Genomic DNA, 24,325 nt, shown 5'->3' on the forward strand with positions numbered 1-24,325 from the left:
TTCGCCCTCCACCTGTGGCACATGGATGGTCCGTAGGTCCCCCAAGCTCGAGGTGCGTACCCCGCACGAGCAGACGGCAGAGGTCCGACTGCAGGGAAAGATAACACCGAGCGTTTGCACCGTTCAGGCCCAGCCGTGGGCTTTGGGTCCTACACGTCCGGCCCCACTCAGCGTTTCGCACGTGAGTGCCATGAAGAAGCTTCCAGCTGCTTGTCGCTTACACTCTGACGTGGATTTGGTGCTGTTTCGCGGCCATGGCAAAAATCCTTGGGCTTCTCTGTGCTCGGGGGCGCGGATTGAGGGGACCGCCGGGAGGAAGCCAGTGTCAGGGACAGCCCTGAGGACCGTGTCCCCTGGAGCCCAGCGGCAGGGACGGAGAGCTAGGGAGGGCTTCCCTTAGCTCCGGGTACACGTGACCATCCACCGGTGTTGCTTTTTGTTCCCGATGGCTGCGTAGATCTGATTAATTTACGGAGCATCTATCCTGTGCCAGACTCTGGGGCTGCAAAGATGTGTTCCTTTCTGAGATGCTGTTGCGTGTTTGTTTTATCAGCCCGGCCGGAGCCTGTCCTCGTGAAATTTGCATTCTCCTGGGGAGGCGGGCAGTAAAGGCATAGCAGGTGAACGAATAAAACTAGAATACTCCCACTGATAAGAGCCAGAGGAGAAATAAAACAGGACGGGGCATTGGAGGGTTAGCGGGGAGGAAAGAGCTGCTTTAATTTTAGGCAGGGGGTCTTTTTCAAGAGGTGATGTTGAGGAGAGGCCTGAATGAAGAGAAGGGGTGTCCGAGGGTCCAGGAGGTGGGAACCTGCCCCCAGAGAAGGCATTGTGACCGCAGTGAAGAGATCAAAGGAAGTTGGGGGGGGGAGGGAGGACAGAGAGGAGGAAGCTCTTTATGTTCTTAATGAGGATGCCAGTTGGGGGCTCTGTGAATGGGAGGGCCGGGATCTGACCTACTTTTTTAGAAAAACCCTGACCACCCCATAGACACTGGCCAGGGAGAGTGCGGCTGCGGGCAGGGGTTGAGATGGTTTAAGTACAGTGGACCTTGATGGATGCAAAATGAGAGGCCTGGTTAAGGGGCGCCTGGGTGGCTCAGTAGGTTAAGCGGTTAAGCGTCTGACTTCGGCTCAGGTCACGATCTCGCGGTCCGTGAGTTCCAGCCCCGCGTCGGGCTCTGTGCTGACAGCTCAGAGCCTGGAGCCTGTTTCCGATTCTGTGTCTCCCTCTCTCTCTGACCCTCCCCGATTCATGCTCTGTCTCTGTCTCAAAAATAAATAAACATTTAAAAAAAAAAAAAAAGAGGCCTGGTTAAGGCAGGAAAAGATTGCAGAGGGAGACCTGTTCTGGATGGAGAAGGATCTCTACTGGGAAGGCCTCAGAGAGGAGGGGGCACCCTAGTTAAGGTTTTGACGGGTGAATAGGAGTTTGTGTGCAGACCGTGCGGGGAAAGGGGTCTTCTTAGCAGAAGGAATACAGGTGGAAAGGCAAGGAGGTCTACGTGAAAAGGTGTGGATGTGGGGAAGGATGGGCAGAGGAGAAACATAATAATTAGGGTAGGACAGCGTCAGAAGGATTGATGTCTTTGGTGAGTGAGCCTTAACTTCATGACTTCAAAGTGCCATTGGTAGCACTGTTTATCCCGCACCTTCCCCCCCTTCTCTCTCTCTCTCTCTCTCTCTCTCAAGTATTTCAACTTGGAAGTGGGATTTACAAGATGCCGTCGAGTAGCGTTCAACAGGCATCGCTCCCGCCAGCGATCAGAAGAGAAGCCGCCCAGAAAACCCGGCAATTGCCAGAGATGCTCACAGGATGTGTTCCGGGACCCACGTCCCCTAAGCCGGTTGCTTTTTTGCTTGTCTGGATGGAGCCTTTCATTAGGGTAAAGCCTAAAGCCATGTAATTAGAAATTCCACCGCTTGGCTCTTCGGACCTACAACAGAACAGCTCCGTGGACGCTCGGCTCCAGCATTCTTAGAAGCTGAGCAGGGCCGGGCGGCTGGTGCCCAAATGCCAAACCTGGTAATTAAGAGGTGGCTTGGCAGGCACACACCTGTTCTGGGTGTGCAATTAGTGCCTGCCGCCCTTGTTACTGGAGGTTGTACCTCTGCACCGACCCCGGGGGGGGGGGTGTGGGGGGTGGGGGGGTACGTATGTGTCGATTTCCCCCCTCCCCCCTCCCTCTCTCCTCCTCCCACCCCCTTTCCTTTCTTCTTTACTCATCTGAAGCCATATTTCTCTGGTTTTTTTTTTTTTTTTCCTGGATGCCACGTTTCCGATCGTTTAGTCCCAAGCCGCCCCTCTCGGGATTCCGCCAGGAGCAACCCCGGTTTTATCCGAAAACCAGAATAAGAGGCTCTCGCGCCTTTTGCCGTCGTTGTCTTTTCTTACCGTTCAGGAAGGCCGTTGCAAAGAAGGGGACCAGCTTGGAAGGCCAGAGGGGAGTGATGCTTGGGAGGAGAGCATTTGGTGGTGTGGGGTTGTTTTTTTCTTTTGGTTTTTTTTTTTTTTTTTTTTTTTTTTTTTTTTTTGGTTTTTTGTTTTTTTCCCCAGGAATTGCTCATCAGATACTTTTCCAGTCTGCATTCCTGGTTTATAGCCAGGCTAATTTAATTTCCAGCTGAGAGGCTACTCCCCATATGATGGTAATCTCAAATAGTTAATGAGCTAGAAGAAGAGGCAGCCTATTGAATTGATTCGTGGGGCTCAGCTCAGCGGTTTCTCAGTACTAATTTATCAGCCTGTTTGTTTCTGGGTTTGGGAGGCTCGTTCAGCCTGGCACGGCCTCCTGGATCTCCCCGCTCCCAGAGGTGGATTGAGCTGTGCCTTCTGGCCTCTGGACATTCGGAACCAGCTCGCCTTTCCTTTTCACACCTGGCTTCCTCAAAGGGAAGGAGAGCAGAGGAGATAACCTTGGGTCCGTGCGTCTGTCTAGGACACCTGTAAAGCACACCAAGAAAAATCCTGAGTCTCCTTTCCTTCCCTCCAGCCAGGAGGGCGAGTATCACCGGCAGAGCCTTTTGGGCCCGCTGCTTTGAGCCACGCTGCCTGTCACACGGGTCCTAGGATCTGGGGCGAGGGCTTTCCTCCTGCAGAACGCCGGCACCGCTGAAGAAATTAAAGGCTCGAGCGCGCACCGGGAACAGTGACAGAGGAATTAGGGCCCATGCTTGGGAGAAGCTAATCTGATTATTTTCGTTTGTGTGATCATTTGTTTCAGTAGGGTTGAGTTGAGAAATGAACTCGAATAAAAAGCATAAGAGCACGAGTGCAGGGAACCAGTAAGAGGTTTAGCTCCTAGTTTCTAAGTTAATCTCTCTGGGAGCGTGCGCACGCACACACGTTTATTGAACGCAAGTAGGTTTATTTCATTATAATTTATGCCCCGTGTAATTCCCCAAATTAACTTAAAAACAAGCCTGTTTATTTCTTATCATCAGAAAAGGAAGAGAAGGTGGAACCTTTTAGGAAGCGGATGGGTGATACCAGATGGGTCGGTGGTCAGGTGGATGACTGCTGTGTTGGAGCCTTTTAATCCTGGGGGCCCTTAGAAGTGTCGAGAACTGGGATGGACAGTGAGATCCGGAGCTGAACATTCTGATGTCCGAGGCCAGGCTCTGCCATTGCCCCGTGTTTGATTGGGGCGGCCCCGTTTTAACCGCCCCCAGCCTCAGTCTGCCCATTTCAAAGATGGCGCACCCTGCCCATTTCAAAGATGGCCCCTGAGAATGTTGGTGTTGGAGAGGCAACCAGATCCTGGAGACACATTCCTTTCTGGTGAGTAAAATGCGGAGTCGGTCTCAGAATTGACCTCTTCACGGTCAACGACGAGAGAACCATCTTCTGACAAAAAGGAAGCTCGTGTATTCTTTACCAGAGGCAGTCGTTTTTCTTTGTTTCATTCTTTTTTTAACATGTATTTATTTTTGAGAGAGAGAGAGAAAGAGACCAAGTGCGAGCAAGGGAGGGGCAGAGAGAGAGAGAGAGAGAGAGAGAGAGAGGGAGACCCAGAATCCAAAGCAGGCCCCAGGCTCTGAGCTGTCAGCACAGAGCCTGACACGGGGCTCGAACTTGTGACCCATGAGATCGTGACCTGAGCCGAAGTCGGACATTTAACCGACTGAGCCACCCAGGCGCCCCCAGTCATTTTTCTGTTGCCTGAACTTTGAGTATTACAGTGATCAGTGTCTTTGTGGCTTCCCAAGGCCACGTGTAAACCCATCATTAAGCCAGCCCATCATGGGGATGCCTGCTAAAATATGGAGGTGTGTCCCATTTGTAGGCAGAACCTTAGGGGGGGTGAGCAAAGCTCACGGGGCCTAAGTGTGATGCTGACGATATTACGTGGACGGAGAATGAGTGTCCCCTGGGCTCTGGCCGCTGACCTAATACACCAGCCATCCCAGTTGGACTTCCGACGGTAAAGCAGCAGACTGGTGGCTGGGACATTGCTGTCGGGGTCGGGCGAGGAGGGTCATCACCATTGTATTGGGATATTTCTGTTGCCTTCTGAATAAGAGCTGAGGGGTCTCCCACCCGGGGAAAGGGAGTCCTTCCTCCGACGGATACCGTATTTGTCTCCTAAAGATTCCAGATTCGTGGAGACTGATGGGTGGGGCCCCGGCTTTAGGGAGCGTCTTTCTACACTCAGATGATTCCTCCTCTCAACTTGTTACCCAGTAGTGGCACCTGCCTCCCAATGACAAATGAATCAATGCGCATTTAGCGAGCACAGGGGTGAGGGGTGAGGAGGGGGTGGGGAAGCAGGGGAACTGCCCTTTGGAGGGGTTGGAGCTACACTAATTTCCCAAACGTGCTAATGGGGCAGCAGAGGGCCACACGTCTCTTGTTCTCTCCTTTAGGTGGTGTTTGCTCAGGGCTTAAGTGCCCTGTGTTCCAGCCCCCGGGATTTGGAAGTGGACTCATTTGGAAAAGTAGCAGCTTAAAGGCCTTTATTTGGTTTTTGTCCGTGAATGGAGAACACCCACTGAGCCTCTCAGGGAGAGGCGGCCCACTCTCGGCACCCCTCTCGGCTCGCCTCCCAGAGAGACCGCCCGCCCACCCCAGGCTGACCCACCTGCCCAGAATTGGCCTTTCCGGGCCAGAATTCTAGCCAAAATTTGGGGGTATAGTTATCTGTGTTCTCTCAGTTTCTGTTTTCATATATATATACACCACACCACACATACATATGGACACAAAAACCTAAATCCTTGTTTAAAACACTTCTTGGGTGAGAACCTACATTTTGCTGCTGACTCCTCCCCCCCCCCCACCCCCATCACTCTGTGGGAAGCTACACCTTAATGCCCGTGAATTCAGAGCCCATTAGTGCCATGCGCCCCCCCCCCCAACCTTGCTTTAAAAACTGCAGATGATCTGGGGGCGCCCGGGTGGCTCAGTCGGTTGAACGTCCTACCGGCTCAGGTCATGATCTCGCTTTCCTTAGTTTGAGCCCTGCGTCAGGCTCTGTGCTGATGGCTCAGAGCCTGGAACCTCCTTTCGATTCTGTCTCCCTCTCTCTCTCTCTCTCTGCCTGCCCCTCGCCCACTCGTGCTTGTGTGCTCTCTCTCTCTCTCAAAAATAGATAAAAACATTTAAAAAAAATTTTTTTTTTCAACGTTTATTTATTTTTGGGACAGAGAGAGACAGAGCATGAACGGGGGAGGGGCAGAGAGAGAGGGAGACACAGGATCGGAAACAGGCTCCAGGCTCTGAGCCATCAGCCCAGAGCCCGACGCGGGGCTCGAACTCCCAGACCGCGAGATCGTGACCTGGCTGAAGTCGGACGCTTAACCGACTGCGCCATCCAGGCGCCCCAAAAATAAATAAAAACATTAAAAAAAAAAAAAACTGCAGGCGATCCTTGCTGCTACGTCTTTTCCCATCTCTGTCCTGTGTTGCTAGCTTTTCTCTTTTCATTCCCAGTGCCCCTTATTCAGACGCACAAAATCTCATTTATCTTGCAACTCCCTTATTGAAAACATACTTAAGGTGATTTCTTTTTATTTTTTCTTTTGAGAAAGAGAGGAAAAAGTACAGCAGGGGAGGGCCGGGGTGGGGGGGTGGTGAGCAGAGAATCCCAAGGAGGGCTCCGCACTGTCAGCACACAGAGCCGGATGCAGGGCCCGAACTCCCAAACCGTGAGAGAGACCCTGACCTGAGCTGAAACCGAGAGTCAGATGCTTCACCGACTGAGCCACCCAGACGCCCCTTATTTCACTCACGATTAATGAGAGAACCAGACAGGTGTTACCTGTGGTTCCGAGGAGACGTCAAAAGAACATAAATTCAGTTGGAGTAAAGAAACGTTGCTGTGACTTTAGAAAGAGGGTGGGAATCGGACTTTTTTCCCCAAGCGGTGGGAAGTGGAGAAGGAAATCCACAGAGCCTCCCCCAGAAAGCGTTTCTCCGCATGCCTGTGGTCAAGAGCTATATTGCATCGCTGTGTTGTTAATTTAGAATTCCTAGAGTTGCAGAATATTTCAAAGGCAGTAAAAGCCTAGAGTCAGCTAACTGGAAGGAAGACCCCCCCCCCCCCCGTTGGCAGTCTTTTTTGTTCCTTCTAAATTTCTTCATTTTTTTTTTTTTTTTTTTAATGTTTGTTTATTTTGGGGAGAAAGCGAGAGAGGAAGAGACCGAGAATCCCAAGCAGGATCCCAGCTCTCAGTGCAGACCCCGACGCGGGGCTCAAACTCATGAACCATGAGATCACAACCTGAGCTGAAATCGGGAGTCAGATGCGTAACTGACTGAGCCACCCGGGCGCCGCTCTTGACGTCTCCTTGTATCAGTCTCCAGTAGGACTCCCGGAGCCCAGATCTGTTCAATATGTGTTGCTGGGAAGCTCCATCGGCCACACTCCAAATAGATCTCTGTGCCACTCCCCTGCTCCGTCTGATGTGGCTTCTCACCGCCTTAGATCAAATCCAGCTTCGGTCTAGCATTTGTCCATTTACCCACTTACCTACTTCATTCATCAAACTCTGGGGCGCCTGGGTGGCTCAGCCTGTTGAGCATCCAACTTCGGCTCAGGTCATGATCTCACGGTTCACAAGTTCGAGCCCCGAGTGGGGCTCTGTGCCAGAGCTTGCTTTGGATTCTGTGTCTCCTTTTCTCTCTCTCTCTTCTCTCTCTGTCCCTCCCCCACTCATACTCTGTCTCCCAAAAATAAATAAGCATTTTTAAAAAATTAAAAGAAAACAGCCCACTTATTGTTGCCACAGTGAAAATAAGGCACAGTCCATTTCTTTGGGCGTCGGGATAGGAGATCATCACCATTTTCCTTCTTTTTTTTTTTTAATGTTTATTTATTCTTGAGAGAGAGAAAGTACAAGCTAGGGAGGTGCAGAGAGAGACAGACAGAATCCGAAGCAGGCTCCAGGCTCCGAGCTGTCAGCACGGAGCCCGACCAGGGCTCCAACTCGTGAACCGGGAGATGATCTGAGCTGAAGTTCAGACACTTAACCAACTGAGCCACCCAGGCGCCTCTGAGATCATCACCGTTTTCCAACCTGGCCCCAAACAGTAACTTCTCATTCCAGGTTGCGCCCTCTTCTCTTTGGATAGCTGCAAATGGCTTCCAGTCATTTAGCCTCAAGCATTGCTGGCTCATTTACGTTCATTCATTCATTTACTTGTTCATCAAGCACATTATTTGCACATCAAGCACATCCATTTTTTTGCTGTTTTGTGTGTCTTTTGAAGATAAAGGTCCTTGGGGCGCCTGGGTGGCTCAGTGGGTTAAGCATCTGGCTTTGACTCAGGTCATGGTTTCAGAGTTCATGGGTTCGAGCCCCATGTTGGGCTTTGCGCTGACAGCACGGACCCTACGTGGGATTTCCATTCTCTTATTCTCTCCCCTTTTCTCTGCCCCTGCTCCACTTTCTCTCTCTCTCAAAATAAGTAAATAAACTTAAAAATCCTTAACATTCACAATCCGAACAGATACAAACAAAACATGGAGGGCAGTAAGATTGTACCAGACGTTTTGTTCTTAGAAATAGTCATTAGGCTTAAAAATAGTTACAGGGTTAGTGTTCCACTCGGGCTGATGCAGGGTAAAAGGCTAACTCTTGTAACTCTTAGCAGCCTCTCTCACTCACCATTTAGTTATTTGATCTCTTTGGTGCTTAAAGTTTTGTTCCCTTGGGGGACTTGCGGTGTCGGTGGGGAGAAAGCGCTGTGTCTAAAAGCACAGAACTGCTGGAAATGTGAAAACTCACCAGGCAGGCAGGCTCATCCACCAAAAACTTCTCATTGAATGTAAAAAATCACCATGGGACACACACTCCCTGGAGCGTAGCATCAGCTTCCCAACACGTTCCATCCCGCCTGTCCTTCCTTGGACATGAAACCCACAGTCAAGTTGGACTCTGCAATCTGTTCCAAATTTATTGCTTTTCTATATTAAAAAAAAAAAAAAAATGGTAGACCATGACAAAGAATGGATGGGAATTGGGGCAGTTGGACTTTTCTTCTGCTGAAAACGGACCCTGGTGAACTTCCATACTTTTTAAGCTGAGAATTCCAAAACGGTTGGGGGGTGGGGAGTTGGGGGACTTTGGTGAGTGTCTCTGGGGTTTCCATCGGCAATGTGGTGCCACTCATTTTCTTGAGACCCCTGTGTGTCAGTTTCAAGGACTTGGTCAAGCCCAACTGATGACGGTCAGGAGTGTGAGATAAGAACCAACAATTTTTTCTTTTGTCAGCAGTTTCCTCTGAAGTTTATCCTCTCCCTTGGATATTCTCTCTGGGTAGAAAGTACTTCTTTCTTCTCTAAAACGTTCTTGAGCTATTTAAAGCCTGCGATAAGGGACGTTTATTTGTAGTCATTTCCTTTTACTTTAGCTTGACTTTAAACTTACATCTCGGGATTTTTATTGGCCTAATTCACTTTATACAGTTTTCAGTTGATAACCATAAAACGGGGTCCTGTTTGTTGAGTCGAGGGGAAGGATGGAGCCCTTATCTTGGACTTCAGTCTAGAGTTGACTGGGATTTCTCTGGTCCCGAACTCCTACTGGCCGCACAGCCGGGAGGCAGGAAGGTAACTGATGATATCAAGTCTACACTAGGTGGGTCTGGTTTCAGCCAGTTGGGCTATTTCTTTCCTTCTGCCTCAGATGGACCCCCCCCACCCCCAAACTGTGGCTGGTTTGATCTTGTAAACATTCTCTGCCATGTTTAAAAAAAAAAAAAGGAAAGAATCTTCCCAAGTAGGTTGTGTTTCTATTCTATTAAAGGCTGCCTCATTTTCCATTCTTCTGTGGCTTGGATCACCACACTCATTCATTGAAGTCAACCCAAGAATGGGCACTCAATATTCCTTTGTCTCTGATGTCCTACCAGGGGACTAGGAAAGAAGGTGCAGTCATGAGCTCTTTCATAGCACGAGTGGAGAATTAAGGGAAGCTGAGACTTCTTCAGATAGCTTGTTTTTTCATGAGCCTTTGAATTTGAGAACCAGTTTAGTATTTTCTTTTTCCGTAGCAGTATTTCCGCAGAAATACCCCTAGGATCCGCAGCCACATGCCAGAGGAGATAATAAAGAGATACGAGTGGGGTTCATTCCACCTTACCTTTGGGTAGGGTCTTGCTGCTTTAAGAGCTTTTATTCACCTGCAAATGACATCCAATTTTATTATTATTATTATTATTTTCTTGTAAACTAGGCAGGACAAATCTTTCCCCTTTACAGATGAGGAAAGGCAACTCCGAGATGTTAGGCACTTTGCCTGAGGCCACACAGCCTGACCCTGAACCCTGCTTTTCTTTCCACCCCACCAGGCACCAGGCTATTTAATAAGCGGGTGCATAGATTCAGGGCCCCGTTGAACATTGGCCTCTGTCTGAATTCCACCCCAAGGTGTTGGCCTATACCGGTGCCCCTGAGATGTAGTTAATGCATGTCAAAGAAACAGATCTCTCCATCCGGGTTCGACTTCACCCCTGCCAGCTTGGGTCAGACCACTGCTGGCTGAACAGGGGATGGAGGAGGGGTGCGGTGGGGAGAGATGGAGATGATCAGCGTCATTTTTCAGATTCTGAGAGCCCAAGAACATCCTTTTAGACCAACCCATTAACTTGCATATAGAGGGAAACCGAGCCCAAAGCTTTGAGTGCCTTCCTGTCCAAAGCGGGAGCCAGAACGCACAGCCTCGTGAGCTCTGTAGCCTCTGCTTTTTTTTTTTTTTTAAACAGTGTTAGAAAGCCCCCTCCCCCTGCCCCCCTGCCCTGTGTGTTCCCTCCCCCAGCTTCCCTGGTAAGGGGTAGTGCTTGCCCTTCGCTCTGTGTCCACAGCTAGTGCTGAGTGTTTTCTGCAGCTCTTGGGCGGGGGCCTGTTTACAAACATTTGCACCGAGTTACCAAGGGCACAGGGAAGGCAGATTGTCTCGGGATGAGGCAGGGAGCGATTTACAGGAGCCTGTGACACACACGAGGCGGGCCCTGTGCTGCCAGGCAAGTCCCCCCCCCTCTCCCCCCCCACCACCCCCCCGCAGTGCTGAGGCTTCCCTGCCCCGGGAGCCTGTGCCAGACCCCAAGCCAGCCGCTGATCAGAGACCACCGCCCTGGCCCTGGCCCGTCTCCGCCCAGGAAGCCTTGCAAAGCAGGAGCAGGACCGCGTCACCTCGGGCTTTGCTCACTTGGGGTCAGGTGCCCCCCCTCCCCTCCTCCACGCTTGGTCCTCTGCCCTGTCCCCTCTCCGCCCCACCAGCAGGGCTGGATTAACTTTCTTAAAAAGTCCGCTTCCCTGAAAACTCTTTTTCTTTCTAATGATCAAAAAAAAAAAAAAAAAAAGTGCGCGCGCGTCGCGTCGTGTGTGTGTGTGTGTTGTGTGCGTGTGTGTGTTTGTTTCCGGGAAATGGGACACGTTACTCTGGTTGCACGGGATTGGTCCCGGCACAACAGTCAGGTCCAATAAACGCAGAGCGGTGCCCCAGAGAGCTCACACAAAAGCCTATTAGCTTCTAATGAAACCCCTCTCTCCCTCCCCCGCCTCCACTTACCCCCCCCCCCCCCCCCAGCCCCTTCCAGGAACAGGAACTCAGGCCTTTGTGAAGCAGCGTCTATAACAGAGGATTCTGCCAAAAAGAAGGCATCTTGAGTGACCCAAGGAGAGAGATGCTCTTTTGCGGCCCCCACCCCCTTATGGCATTCAGGGGCTTTTCATTTTTCTGAGCAGTATTGAAATTCTAGGACAATGGAGGCCAAATCCTTGCAGTGGGGGTTGGGGGCTGGGGGAGAGAAAGGAGGAGGGGGAGGGTTGCAGGAGGAGGAGGCCTGGGGGAGTCCAGCCTTTTGTACTTTTCTTCTTTTCTACCCATTACCTTAAAAAAATTATAAAATAAAAGGAAGGGGGAAAAGGCCCCAGTAAACTTGTATGATTCATGACATCACTTCCGGCAGCCCTAGCGATCCCCAAGCTTGGGGACCCGGGAGACCCCGAGAACAGCAGACTATTTACAATTTCATTTAAATTATTTTTAAAACCCTCCCAAAGGAGTTCTTTGATATGCAAACATCTCCCCCAATGGAGATAATTATTTATGGAGATGTGGCTCTTTGAACGGGTGGGCTTTGAGGCTCCCTAGGAAAGGAAGAAGGTTCCAGATAAGGAGGGGCCAGAGCTGATACGCATCTCCCGCCCACTCTTCCTCTGGCCTCCCTCGGGGTTTGGGGCGGGGGGGCGGTTAGAAAGCGGCTTTAAAGAAGAAACTTACCCAGAGTTAAGACCCGCTGTTGGGAGTTAAGGTCTCTCCAGCGTTGTCCACAGTCAGGGTTTCTAGAAGTTTCTTCCCTGTCCACGGGTGCCTGGGCTTTCTGTAGGAGAGGAAAGGGGAGGCTGATAGATAGGCTGCAGCTTGTGTGTGTTTGACCCTGGAGGTGCGCTATAACTTACAAGGTGATGAGATGGAAAGACACGGGGGGTGGGGTAGTTTTTTTAGGGGGTGCCGGATAATTAGGGTTGGTAAGAGAGGCCCCCAGAAGAAGGTAGGAGATTAGCCCACACTTGTTACCAAAGTCCAGTGACCAGGACCGTAATGACCCAGGGACCTCCTCTTTCCCTTCCCTCTGAAAATGCTTTAATGTGGCCTAAGGTACCAAGTGCCCAAGAAACCTGGGGGAGACACCCCCTCCCCACAACCTGCCAGCGACTTGTCTTCCAGCTTTGAGCTTGCCGCCCCCCCCCCCCTTTCCTGTCCTGTCAAGTTGGCCTCCCCGCAGTGGGGATACTGAGGCATTTAGCTAGCACTGGACCTGAAGTAAAGCCCCCAGCCGGCTCTGGCTCTTTCCCTTCCTCCCCTGGGGAGTAGAGGGGCTTGGACAGCCCCAACTCCGCAAGATGAGGGGACAGAGCAGTCCCATTCCTAGTGATCCAGGTGTCCTTCCATAAAATAAAGACTTTTTGTGTGTGTGTGGGGGGGGGGTTGCATATATTTTCAAGGCAGAAAGCTTGACATGTTTCTCAGACCTTGTCTCGTATGTCTTAAGAATCTCGGTTTTTCTTTTATCCTGGGTGGTTGGGGCAAGGGGGGGGGTGGTGGTGGAGGGGCCAGAGTGGACCGGGCCACGCAGCTGGGCTCCCTGCGTCCCAGGAAGAGCCCTCAGCTCAGAGGGAGAGTGAGTGTAGACGGACTGGACTGTGGCGAGAAGGCGAGAAGTCCCCATAGGGTGGTGGCCTAGGCTTAGGGGTGGGAGGGCGTGAGACCCCATGAATTCCCCAAGGAGGAAACCACGGCTCACAGAAAAGAAGCTGCAGCCCGATGAGATCCTCAGGGTCCTTTGGGGTTCGTGTTGCGGCTTCAAGTAAATTTCAGTTTTTGAGACCAGTTTCGGGTTCGTGGCAAAATTGAGGGGAAGGTGGGGAAGGTGCCGAGATTCCCCTTAGACACTCCCCCCCCCACCCGCACATGGGACCATCCCCCACCATCCACATCGTCCACCCGAGAGGGACATTTGTTTGTTACAACTGATGGACCTGCCTGCACACGTCATAGTCTCCCAAGTTCCAGTTTTCGGTAGGGTTCATTCTCGGTGCGTACATCCCATGGGCTTGGGCAGACAGTTTCCCCTGCCCTAAAAATCCCCTGTGCCCCTCACCGTCTATTCGTGTCGCCTCTCCCCCTAATCTCTGCAGATCCCCCTGTCTTTGCGCAGAGCTGCTGGTATGTGTGGGTTTATCAGGTGGCATTCTACTTGCCTCACCTTTTTTTCTCACCTTTTTTTTTTAACGTTTATTTTATTTATTTTTGACAGAGAGAGACCGGGCGTGAGCTGGGGGGAAGGGCAGAGAGAGGGGGAGACACAGAATCCGAAGCAGGCTCCAGGCTCTGAGCTGTCAGCACAGAGCCCCATGCGGGGCTCGAACTCACGGACCGGACCGTGAGATCGTGACCTGAGCCGAAGTCGGACGCTTAACCGATTGCGCCACCCAGGAACCCCGACTTGCCTTTTGAAGGGGACATCCTTAGGTCCTAGACAGGTTTGGGACTGTGCAGGTATGAGGAAGGAGGTGGTTTGGTTTATTTTGTTTTGTTTTGTTTTGTTTTGTTTTGTTTTGTTTTGTTTTAGGCGTGGGGGGCATAACCTTTCTGGAAACCTCGATTCTTCTGTTTCGTGAAGATTGTTCTGTTCTTGCTTTTGTGTTCCGAATTCTCAGAGGCTGGGCTCCCGCTTCTTCGAGGAAAAGCTAAAGTAAATGTAGCAGAACAGGTTCTTGGCTTGTGCCCCAGGAGGGTCACCCTTTGTTGGAATACCCCGAACCTGGCAGCCTCCTGGTCATACTAACTTTACAGACCGGGAGCTGAGGCCCAACTTGTCAGGGATGCGGCCAGGGGGTCATGCCAGTTAGGAGCGGAACCGAACCAGAAGAGAGGCCTTCCTGGAGACGAGTTGGTTTTTTTTGTCTTTTAAGTCAACGGTTATACCCGTGAGGTCAAAATACCTAAGTCCCGATTGAGCATTTTCTGATGCATAAAGCTAGACATCAAGGGTGATGAGTTACTATATGTAAGTTTAAAAGACATTTTTATTTTAGTTTTTTAATGTTTATTTATTTTTTAATTTTTTTTAACGTTTATTTATTTTTGAGACAGAGACAGAGCATGAACAGGGGAGGGTCAGAGAGAGAGGGAGACACAGAATCCGAAACAGGCTCCAGGCTCTGAACTGTCAGCACAGTGCCCGACGCGGGGCTCGAACTCACGGACCGTGAGATCGTGACCTGAGCCGAAGTCGGACGCTTAACCGACTGAGCCACCCAGGCGCCCCAATGTTTATTTATTTTTGAGAGAGAGAGAGAGAGAGAGAGAAAGACAGAATCTGAAGCAGGGTCCAGGCTCTGACCTGAGCCCAAGTCGGCCGCTTAACCCCTGGAAGAAATGTTGAAAAAGAAAAAAAATCTTCGTTGGCGTTCGGACAACGTGGGGGTATTTCTGCAACCGAGCGAGGCCCTCGTCATCCCGGCAGGGGGAGGAGAAAGGGGCAGGCCGAATGTTCCCTGGTCTCTTCCCCCGGTCTCTTAGGTCTGAGTGGGAGACTGGCCCTCCCCACCCGACTGTGGCTCACAGCTTTGTCTCCCCCCCTGGAGGGCATTCGCTTCCCTCCGCTTTGCATAAATGTCTCCGGCATCTGCCAGGCTGTGCGGAGAAGGTTACACCCATTTGAATAATCGTCCTTTTTATTGTTGTGTAATTTGCCAGTTCAAACAGTTAAGTTCAGTTGCTGGACCACGGGAGCAGGGGCGTCACCCGAGGAGAGAGAAAGACGCAGGGCAGGAAAATTAGGGCCACATTGGCTGCTGGAGAACATCACTGTTGTCAGGCTTTTTAGAACTCTGGTTCATTCGAGTTTCCTACGCCTTTGGGCCTGAAGGTTTGTTTTTAATTGTCTGCTTTTAGAGGAACATATTAGAGCCAGCCCCCCTGGGGCCTCCGGTATCCTGCTCTGTGGCCCAGCTCTTGGGGGGGGGGGTCACTGATACTCCCAGAAGATCACTGTGCTGGTCATTGCTGAGTTTTGATGGCGGTGACACGGCTGCCTTGGCATCTGAGGGTTCGTTGAAGAAGTGGGGTCCTTTCTGCTCTGACCTGGGGGATCTGCCTGGTCAGGATCCCTCAGGCTTCTGCTAAGGGCATTTCTTGTGCGTGTGAGCGTGTCTTCCTTGAACTTGCAGCAAAGGCACCGTCCAGCCCTGTGGGCTTCACAAGTGCCCGATGGTGACACGTGCCGCGTGTGGCAGAGGGGGCTGGGGCGGGCACCGGAGGGGGAGATCTGTTCCCACAATCGCTAATATTCCCAGGCTCGGCTGACCACCGGAGATTGTGGGCCTAAGACGTCTATTGTTTTGAAATCTGACTCCTATTTGAACAGTTACCATCACAGCCATCTGATTCTAGCACTGAAATACCTATTATTAAGATCCTAATCTGGGAGGGGGGGAGGGGAGGCAGGTATCTATTTAAAGAGAGGGGACGTGTGTGTGGCCCTGTGTGCTCCTCATCAGATTGAGAAGAAACAGGAGGTTGGGAAGGGGAAGGAGCCTCGGAGGGGTGACTGGGCCCCCACCGCCCACCTGCAGGTCGATGACCTGTGTCCAGGGGAGCCACCCTTTCTCCTTCCGCGTGTTTCTTCATTGGTGAACTGGGGGTCGCAGGACCCCCCCCCCCAGAGGCGCGTCGTGAGGATTAAATCAGATAATGCACGCGAGAGTTGCTCTGCAGACTCACAAGCACTATATAATTATTAGCTGTGATGATCAGTTTGAGAAACTGGCTTGCATAACGAGCCGCTCAATTAAGCTGCAAACCTCCCCCCTGGCCTGAGGCCGGCTTGTCCTGCTGGGGCCACTGGGAGGGGCACGCAGGGCCCACGTGTGGGGGAAGGGCTTGCCCTTGGCCATGTCGTCGTCTCCTCGTTTCTTCTTGGTACCACTTGTTGTGCCCAGAGAGGTTTTGGGTACCGGGACGGGAAGCCCGGCCGGGGAAGGGAGGGGGGGAAGGAGGGAGCCCCAGGAAGAGAATGGAAAAGGCTTCGTTCCAGGACCTGGGGCTGGGGTGGGGAGGGGGGGAAGGGGACTTGCCTGGAAGCTGCCGGAAGGTTCGGTGCCAGGGATTTTCCCACACGGTCCTCAAGCTGTGTTCCCCACCCGGTGAACCCACGGGGCTGTGCTGGGAGCTGATGGCTCTGTCTTGAGCACAGGGCCCGCCATGGAGGACCGCCGCCCCCCCCCCCCTTGGAAGCCTGTGGAAGGGACTCGGGAGGCATGTGCGGAGATGAGGGAGAACCCACTTGTGTACTCCCCCATCAGCCATGAAGCAAGGGGGGAGCACGGCACGAGTCCGCTGGCTGTCATTTGCAGGATCAAAGAAAGTCCTGGGGGCCCCTTGTGTGCTCTTTGCCACACATGTGCAGACTGCAGACCATTCCGGGGAGAGAGGGATCCCCTTGGAGCTGGTGGCAGCCAGAATGGCTTGGGTGACCCCCAGGCGGTCAAGCTCAGGAAATCCGTCCGCCGTTCGAGGAATCCTTCTTTGTGGCCAAGGAGGTTTTGCCTTTGGACTTGGGGATAGTGAGGCTCTCCCGGTTTCTAGCTCTGTTCTGTGGTGTCTTACTCCCGTGGCCCAGTGAGCCATTTCGGTTGCTGCCAGACCCTTTCTTTAAGGACACGGCGGTGGGGTGGGGGGAGGTGCCTGGGTGGCTCAGTCGCTTAAGCGGCTGACTTCAGCTCTGGTCGTGATCTCACGGTTCATGGCTTCAAGCCCCACATCGGGCTCTATGCTGACAGCACAGAGCCTGCTTCAGATCCTCTGTCCCTCCCCCGCCCCGTCCCTCGAGGCTCCCCCTCTCAAGAATACGAAGAGCTGGGGCGCCTGGGTGGCGCAGACGGTTAAGCGTCCGACTTCAGCCAGGTCACGATCTCGCGCTCCGTGAGTTCGAGCCCCGCGTCAGGCTCTGGGCTGACGGCTCGGAGCCTGGAGCCTGTTTCCGATTCTGTGTCTCCCTCTCTCTCTGCCCCTCCCCCGTTCATGCTCTGTCTCTCTCTGTCCCAAAAAATAAAAATAAACGTTGAAAAAAAAAAAAAAAAAAAGAATACGAAGAGCTGTGGTGGTTGGCCTTCTTTCCGTCGTGATGGAGGCACTTTTACTCTTTTTTTTTTTTTTTCAACGTTTATTTATTTTTGGGACAGAGAGAGACAGAGCATGAACGGGGGAGGGGCAGAGAGAGAGGGAGACGCAGAATCGGAAACAGGCTCCAGGCTCCGAGCCGTCGGCCCAGAGCCCGACGCGGGGCTCGAACTCCCCAGCCACGAGATCGTGACCTGAGCCGAAGTTGGTCGCTCAACCGACCGAGCCACCCAGGCGCCCCTAGACTCCACCTGCTTCTGAGTGAAACGCAGAACAGACTGAGAGCCAGGGCTCTTTTTCCCTCCATCCCATCAGCCCCACGACACTGCCACGTTCACCCAAGCGGTTAATGCGTTTCCGTAAATGTGCTTATTAGTAAGAGGAGCTGTGCTCTCAGTAGATGAGGGGTGGCTTGAAGCTGGAGGTTTAGGATGTCCTACCGGGAGGTAAATACTTGGTCAGAAATGATGTGGGAATTGCCTTCTTTAAAATTCCCGGGCCCACGTAGAAAATCTCTATCCCATGGCTAATGGAAGATTGTGCATCCGGGACCAAAACTGAGTCTCCAGTTAGTTCACACATCTCCTTTCCTTTTGCTGTGCACACATGTGCTCAGTTTTGTCCCACCATGTGCTGTAAACTGTGGGCTGAACACAGTAATACTGGAAATCACCCTCTCGTAGGAGCAGCAGTTAGTATGTATTAATTACATATGTTAAGCGTGTTCAGAGCATGTTATGATCATTAATGGTTTTACTCCTCTTCCAACTTCCATGAAGTAGGTACTGTCACCTTCATTCTTACAGAGGACTAAGAGAAGCCCAGAGAAGGTAAGACAGTTACTCAAGGTGGCACAGCATACACGCTGAAAGCTGGGATTTGAACCCAGGCCATCTGATGTCTGAGCCCACGTCCCTTAACTGTTTAAACTGCTCTGGCTTGGGGCGCCTGGGTGGCGCAGTCGGTTAAGCGTCCGACTTCGGCCGGGTCGCGATCTCGCGGTCCGGGAGTTCGAGCCCCGCGTCGGGCTCTGGGCCGACGGCTCGGAGCCTGGAGCCTGTTTCCGGTTCTGCGTCTCCCTCTCTCTCTGCCCCTCCCCCGTTCATGCTCTGTCTCTCTCTGTCCCAAAAATAAAAAATAGGGGCGCCTGGGTGGCGCAGTCGGTTAAGCGTCCGACTTCGGCCGGGTCGCGATCTCGCGGTCCGGGAGTTCGAGCCCCGCGTCGGGCTCTGGGCCGACGGCTCGGAGCCTGGAGCCTGTTTCCGGTTCTGCGTCTCCCTCTCTCTCTGCCCCTCCCCCGTTCATGCTCTGTCTCTCTCTGTCCCAAAAATAAAAAATAGGGGCGCCTGGGTGGCGCAGTCGGTTAAGCATCCGACTTCGGCCGGGTCGCGATCTCGCGGTCCGGGAGTTCGAGCCCCGCGTCGGGCTCTGGGCCGACGGCTCGGAGCCTGGAGCCTGTTTCCGGTTCTGCGTCTCCCTCTCTCTCTGCCCCTCCCCCCGTTCATGCTCTGTCTCTCTCTGTCCAAAAATAAAAAATAGGGGCGCCTGGGTGGCGCAGTCGGTTAAGCGTCCGACTTCGGCCGGGTCGCGATCTCGCGGTCCGGGAGTTCGAGCCCCGCGTCGGGCTCTGGGCGACGGCTCGGAGCCTGGAGCCTGTTTCCGGTTCTGCGTCTCCCTCTCTCTCTGCCCCTCCCCCGTTCATGCTCTGTCTCTCTCTGTCCCAAAAATAAAAAATAGGGGCGCCTGGGTGGCGCAGTCGGTTAAGCGTCCGACTTCGGCCGGGTCGCGATCTCGCGGTCCGGGAGTTCGAGCCCCGCGTCGGGCTCTGGGCCGACGGCTCGGAGCCTGGAGCCTGTTTCCGGTTCTGCGTCTCCCTCTCTCTCTGCCCCTCCCCCGTTCATGCTCTGTCTCTCTCTGTCCCAAAAATAAAAAATAGGGGCGCCTGGGTGGCGCAGTCGGTTAAGCGTCCGACTTCGGCCGGGTCGCGATCTCGCGGTCCGGGAGTTCGAGCCCCGCGTCGGGCTCTGGGCCGACGGCTCGGAGCCTGGAGCCTGTTTCCGGTTCTGCGTCTCCCTCTCTCTCTGCCCCTCCCCCGTTCATGCTCTGTCTCTCTCTGTCCCAAAAATAAAAAATAGGGGCGCCTGGGTGGCGCAGTCGGTTAAGCGTCCGACTTCGGCCGGGTCGCGATCTCGCGGTCCGTGAGTTCGAGCCCCGCGTCGGGCTCTGGGCTGACGGCTCGGAGCCTGGAGCCTGTTTCCGGTTCTGCGTCTCCCTCTCTCTCTGCCCCTCCCCCGTTCATGCTCTGTCTCTCTCTGTCCCAAAAATAAATAAACGTTGAAAAAAAAATTTAAACTGCTCTGGCTTTACTAACCTCCTACAGACACGCTGAACGAAGTACCACTGTTCCCCACGTCACGTGGTGGAATGCTTCAGGCCAGGGAGCATGTAAGTCACAACCTTCCATCATCGGTTACTGTTATTTGCAAAGCTAAGTGCCACCACAAAACAGCTTTTTTTCTTTTTTAATGTTTATTTTTGAGAGAGAGAGAGAGAGAGAGAGAGACAGCGTGAGGGGGAGAGTTGCAAAGAGAGAGGGAGAAAGAAGAATCCGAAGCAGGCTCCAGGCTCCGAGACATCAGCACAGAGCCCGACGCGGGGCTTAGACCCACGAACCGTGAGATCAGACCTGAGCCGAAGTCGGACGCTCGACCCACTGAGCCACCCAGGCGTCCCTTTGTAAAGATTTTCTTAATGTTCATTTATTTTTGAGAGAAAGAGTGTGGGGGGGGAAGGACAGAGAGAGAGGGAGACACAGAATCGGAAGCAGGCTCCAGGCTCTGAGCCATCAGCACAGAGCCCGACGCAGGGCTCGAACTCACGAGCCGGGAGATCATGACCTGAGCCAAAGCCGGATGTTCAGCCCACTGAGGCCCCCTCCTCCGCCGGTGCCCCCAAAGCAGCTTTTTGGTGCCAATATCATGGCCTGCATCTCTTACAGGTTGTTAGCAGTTTTGTCGGCATACTTTTATTTAAATTAAGGCTGTGATAGAGATCTATCTACCCCCCCCCCCTTTTTTTTTAATGGAATCTAAAGTATTTTTTGGAAGCTTCTAGAGCTGGGTCTTGGGAATTTCCTCGTGGCAAGTCTGCGTCCGTTTATATACTTCCATCCGATTTCACCTGGGTTTTAAAAGGTTGCCGCGTGCTTTTTGCCGTGAAGGCGTTTTTTGCCCGTGGTCGCCGCGTTGGAGCAGGTATGGCCTGGATGGGCTAGGGGGACCTCCTCCTCCTGGTTCCCGCCGCACACGTGCCCAGGCTTGGTGAGCACACGAAGACAGGCTGGTGGGGACTCCCGGACGGCACTGTCTCTGGGGGCCCCAGGTGCTGTTGTCAGGAAGGGTACATACCCAGAGGCCAGGGGCCTTTGTGTTGTGACCCCTGATGTTTGGGGCGGTCCGGAAAGCTGGGCAGCCTGCACAGGGAGTCAGGGGTGGTGCCCGTGACAAGATCGGGAAAAACTCCCCTCTCTTCCTTCCTCTTTTCGTCTCGGAGGAAGGTGCTGTCATACTTCACGGAGATAGCATCTGGCCTCCGTGGGGATGTTAAGGTACCTTCCGGGGACGACCCGCCGTTGGCACTCTCTCGCGGTTCCGCAGCCGTTCCCGGTAACAGAGGGGAAGCCGGGATCGAAAGTGTCGTCTCGGAGACGAGACGCGCGGCCAAAGAGGCGTCCCCTCCTGAGCCGACTTTGCTCTGCTTGCTTTTCCCCAGGGACCTGATGCCGAGGACCCTGGACGGGCAGATCACCATGGAGAAGACGCCCAGCTACTTCGTGACCCGCGAGGCGCCCGCGCGCATCTCGGCCATGTCCAAGGACACCAAGCTCATCGTGGTGGTGCGCGACCCGGTGACCCGGGCCATCTCGGACTACACGCAGACGCTGTCCAAGCGGCCCGACATCCCCACCTTCGAGAGCCTGACGTTCAAGAACCGCACGACGGGCCTCATCGACACGTCGTGGAGCGCCATCCGGATCGGCATCTACGCCAAGCACCTGGAGCACTGGCTGCGCCACTTTCCCATCGGCCAGATGCTCTTCGTGAGCGGGGAGCGGCTCATCAGCGACCCGGCCGGCGAGCTGGGCCGCGTGCAGGACTTCCTGGGCCTCAAGAGGATCATCACCGACAAGCACTTCTACTTCAACGAGACCAAGGGCTTCCCCTGCCTCAAGAAGGCCGAGGGCAGCAGCAAGCCCCACTGCCTGGGCAAGACCAAGGGCAGGACCCACCCGGAGATCGACCGCGAGGTGGTGCGCCTGCTGCGCGACTTCTACCGGCCCTTCAACTTGAAGTTCTACCAGATGACCGGCCAGGACTTCGGCTGGGACTGACGGGACCCCCCCCTCCCCCCCACTCCGCCGCGCGATGTGACTTTCCCACTTGGCTTCTATGTTGAGAGAGATTATATGTATGTAAAATGTACAGAAATCTATTTTATAATAATTTATTTTTAATTCGTAAGCAATTAATTCACTAAGCTGCCTGGCCACACTCTTCAGAGGGTTTAGCTTCGTAACCCGTTCACATTCCAAAGCGTCTCATCGGTTCTTTTCCTCACAGTTGATGGTGCTTCCGTGTGTCCCCCCCCACCCCCCCTCCCCCATTCTATTTAAAAAGAAGAAAAGCACAACTTGAGATTTTTGTCGTTACGGGTACGCAGCCTCCGATCGCTGGCTGAATTCGCTCGCCGTCTCCTTGTGTCTTGGGTCTCCTAGTGCGGCTCCCATTTCTGTCCCTGCCTGCACACCTCGCAGGAACGTGACACCCCCCCTTCCCCCCAGAGGGTCACGTCTCCTGTGGCAGCTTCCTCGCCCCCGTGTTGACATTTCTGAGGACGTGGACGCCAAACCACAGCGCTGAGGCTTTTCCCCCAAGTCTGCTCAGCTCGTGGGGGACATCCCTGCCTTTGCGGGGACGCCCGCCTCCTTTCTGGGGAGTCCTTCGTGCCAGGGTCCAAACGTTTACTTGGGCGTGGGGTTTTGAAAGATGGCCCTGTGTCGTCTTCTGCGCCAGTCCCTGGTTCATTAAGCAGCTCGAATCGTATGCAGACGGTAGCTCCTCCTTCCCAGGCCCCGTGTGTGTGTGTGTGTGTGTGTGTGTGTGTGTGATGCTGGGATGCTGCTTTAGAAATAAAGATGACCTCTGACTTGCACGCATACGCCATGCCCCGTTCCCCAGGCCAGACAATTCTGCTTTGACACACCAAAGAAATCCCCTAGGCTAGCAGAATCTCCTGGCACAGACCGCACGGGTCCAAAGGGGTCAAGTGCATCCCACCCCATCAGAGTCCGCCAAGGTGCTGCTAGGTGCACAGCCAGCCCCAGTTGGGCACATCCCAGTAGACTGGGAGTAGACCACCTCCGAGGGGAGAAAAGACAAACCCCCACCAGAAAGGCGGCCAGCAGAAGTGAGTCGTGGCCCCCTCACTTGATGTCTGGAACTCTCCTCCTCGGAATCCCTGGCTCATCCCAGATTGACAACACAGCCTGCAGCCGACGGCCAGACTGCAAGAACGCAGAGTGGCTCTTGTAAAGACAGGTTGGGAAAGCTGGCCCCGTGTTGCCTGGAGACACTCACGCCTGCCAGTTGTGAAGACGTCCCCTTGTTTGAGCTAGGTCCCGGCAGAAGGTTTCCAGCGTTGTTGCTGCTGATGGCCGAATGCTCCCCCCGGTACCTCTCTGCCGAGTGAGCAGTTGGAGATCATTTTTGAGGACTTAGCCTGTGGCAGTTGGGTAATCCTATAGCAATGTCACGTAACGAACATACTCCCCGTATCCTGTTTTCCGAACCACAACTGCTTCTGCCATCAGAGGGTTTTGATTCGAGTTCTGCTTTCGCCGGGGCACATGCGGGAAGGTAACGCGTCTCGTCAGAACGGTCGGGGCGTGATGGTCACGAAGCCGCTTTCGTGTGTCGTTGGGGGATAACTTGCCCGACAGAGTACGAAAACTTCTATGAAAGGAGAGAGATGGTCCCTCTTTAGCAATCGGTCAGGATGTCACTGGTCATTAGGTGATGTCTGGTTTGTGTTTGCCCACAAGTTTCAGCCCGGGTGCGCCCAGCTCGCCCTTAGCAGCAAAGCGATCGTGGGTCGGGTGAGGTCTGTGTAGGACGATGGGCCGGGGGGGCTCCGTGCGATCCTCAGATGTTCTGTTCGTTTCAAAGCTCTGTCACTGCCTCTCCCAAGTAGCTTAGCACCTGCATTTAGGGAAGCACCCTAACCCTGGCGTGGGTCTTTCTCCCTTCTTGCCGCTTAGGCATCAAGACGTCTGCAGAAGGGTGCCGATTGGTCCAGAAGGGTGCTGATGGGTCTTGTGGTTTTCCAGTCCGAAAGCTCACTGGAAATAAAACCACCGATGCTGCTTTTCAGTAACAGAGTATCGTTTCAAGTAAACGCCAGTGTCCACCCCCTCCGCCTCACCCTGCCCTGGCCACACTCTGGCCAAATGCGAGCCCCGACAGGGCTCGTGATGCAGAGTTGCAGAAAGGTTCGGAGGAGGGCTGGCGACAAAGCAGTCCGCCTTCGGGTCCCCGCCGTCTCTCCAGGCTGGACAATTTGGATGAAGTTGTTTAGTCCCTGCCTTAAAACAGAAAACAGGAAGTTTTCAGATAGAAGGAGGGGAGGGTCATTGAGTCATGAGCCCTGAAGCGAGTCAAGATTCTATCCTGGGTCAAATCCTTGAATCCAAACAGATGGCGCTAATTAGCAATGACGGACTAGAGCACGTTTTTCTAGAGCAGACAAATAAATCAAACTTCGTGCGCATCTCTTCATAGAGGTCTGATGGCTCGTAATTCCTGACGGATCCAGACGCGACATCTGCCCCCAGGTTACGCCTCATCGTGTGATAGTTATTGTAGAGCCCGAACCCCCATGCCTTCCTCCTGTAGGAGTTAAGCAACACAAACACATAAAATTCAGCCTTGAGTTTCTTCCTGTTCTAGCAATCTCCAAGGCCACCGACTCAAGTTTTTTAGCTGTTAGAAGACACCCATTTCATGTTTTGGCATTTTGTCTCAGCACGTTTTGGGTTTCTTCCAGTTTAAAGCTGTGCTATTCAGTGGGGTACTTGACCCCTCTCGGTTTTGTCTTCTTTATTAAAAGCAAAAAAGATAAAAATAAAATGGGAGGTT

General features: G+C 53.2%; 1 protein-coding gene across 1 annotated transcript in view; it reads left to right on the plus strand.

Moving 5' to 3' along the window:
* Positions 1 to 21,821, plus strand: part of LOC115501287 (heparan sulfate glucosamine 3-O-sulfotransferase 3B1) — a 38,525-nt gene extending 16,704 nt beyond the window's left edge. Inside the window, exon 2 of the mRNA XM_030296279.1 lies at positions 20,904 to 21,821. Within this exon, the coding sequence (XP_030152139.1) occupies positions 20,904 to 21,522 (619 nt within the window). The 3' untranslated portion in view covers positions 21,523 to 21,821. The remainder of the gene's footprint in view (positions 1 to 20,903) is intronic.
* The last annotated feature ends 2,504 nt before the right edge of the window (positions 21,822 to 24,325 follow it).

Source organism: Lynx canadensis, chromosome E1, assembly GCF_007474595.2.
Source record: "Lynx canadensis isolate LIC74 chromosome E1, mLynCan4.pri.v2, whole genome shotgun sequence".
In the NCBI taxonomy this organism is placed as follows: domain Eukaryota; kingdom Metazoa; phylum Chordata; class Mammalia; order Carnivora; family Felidae; genus Lynx; species Lynx canadensis.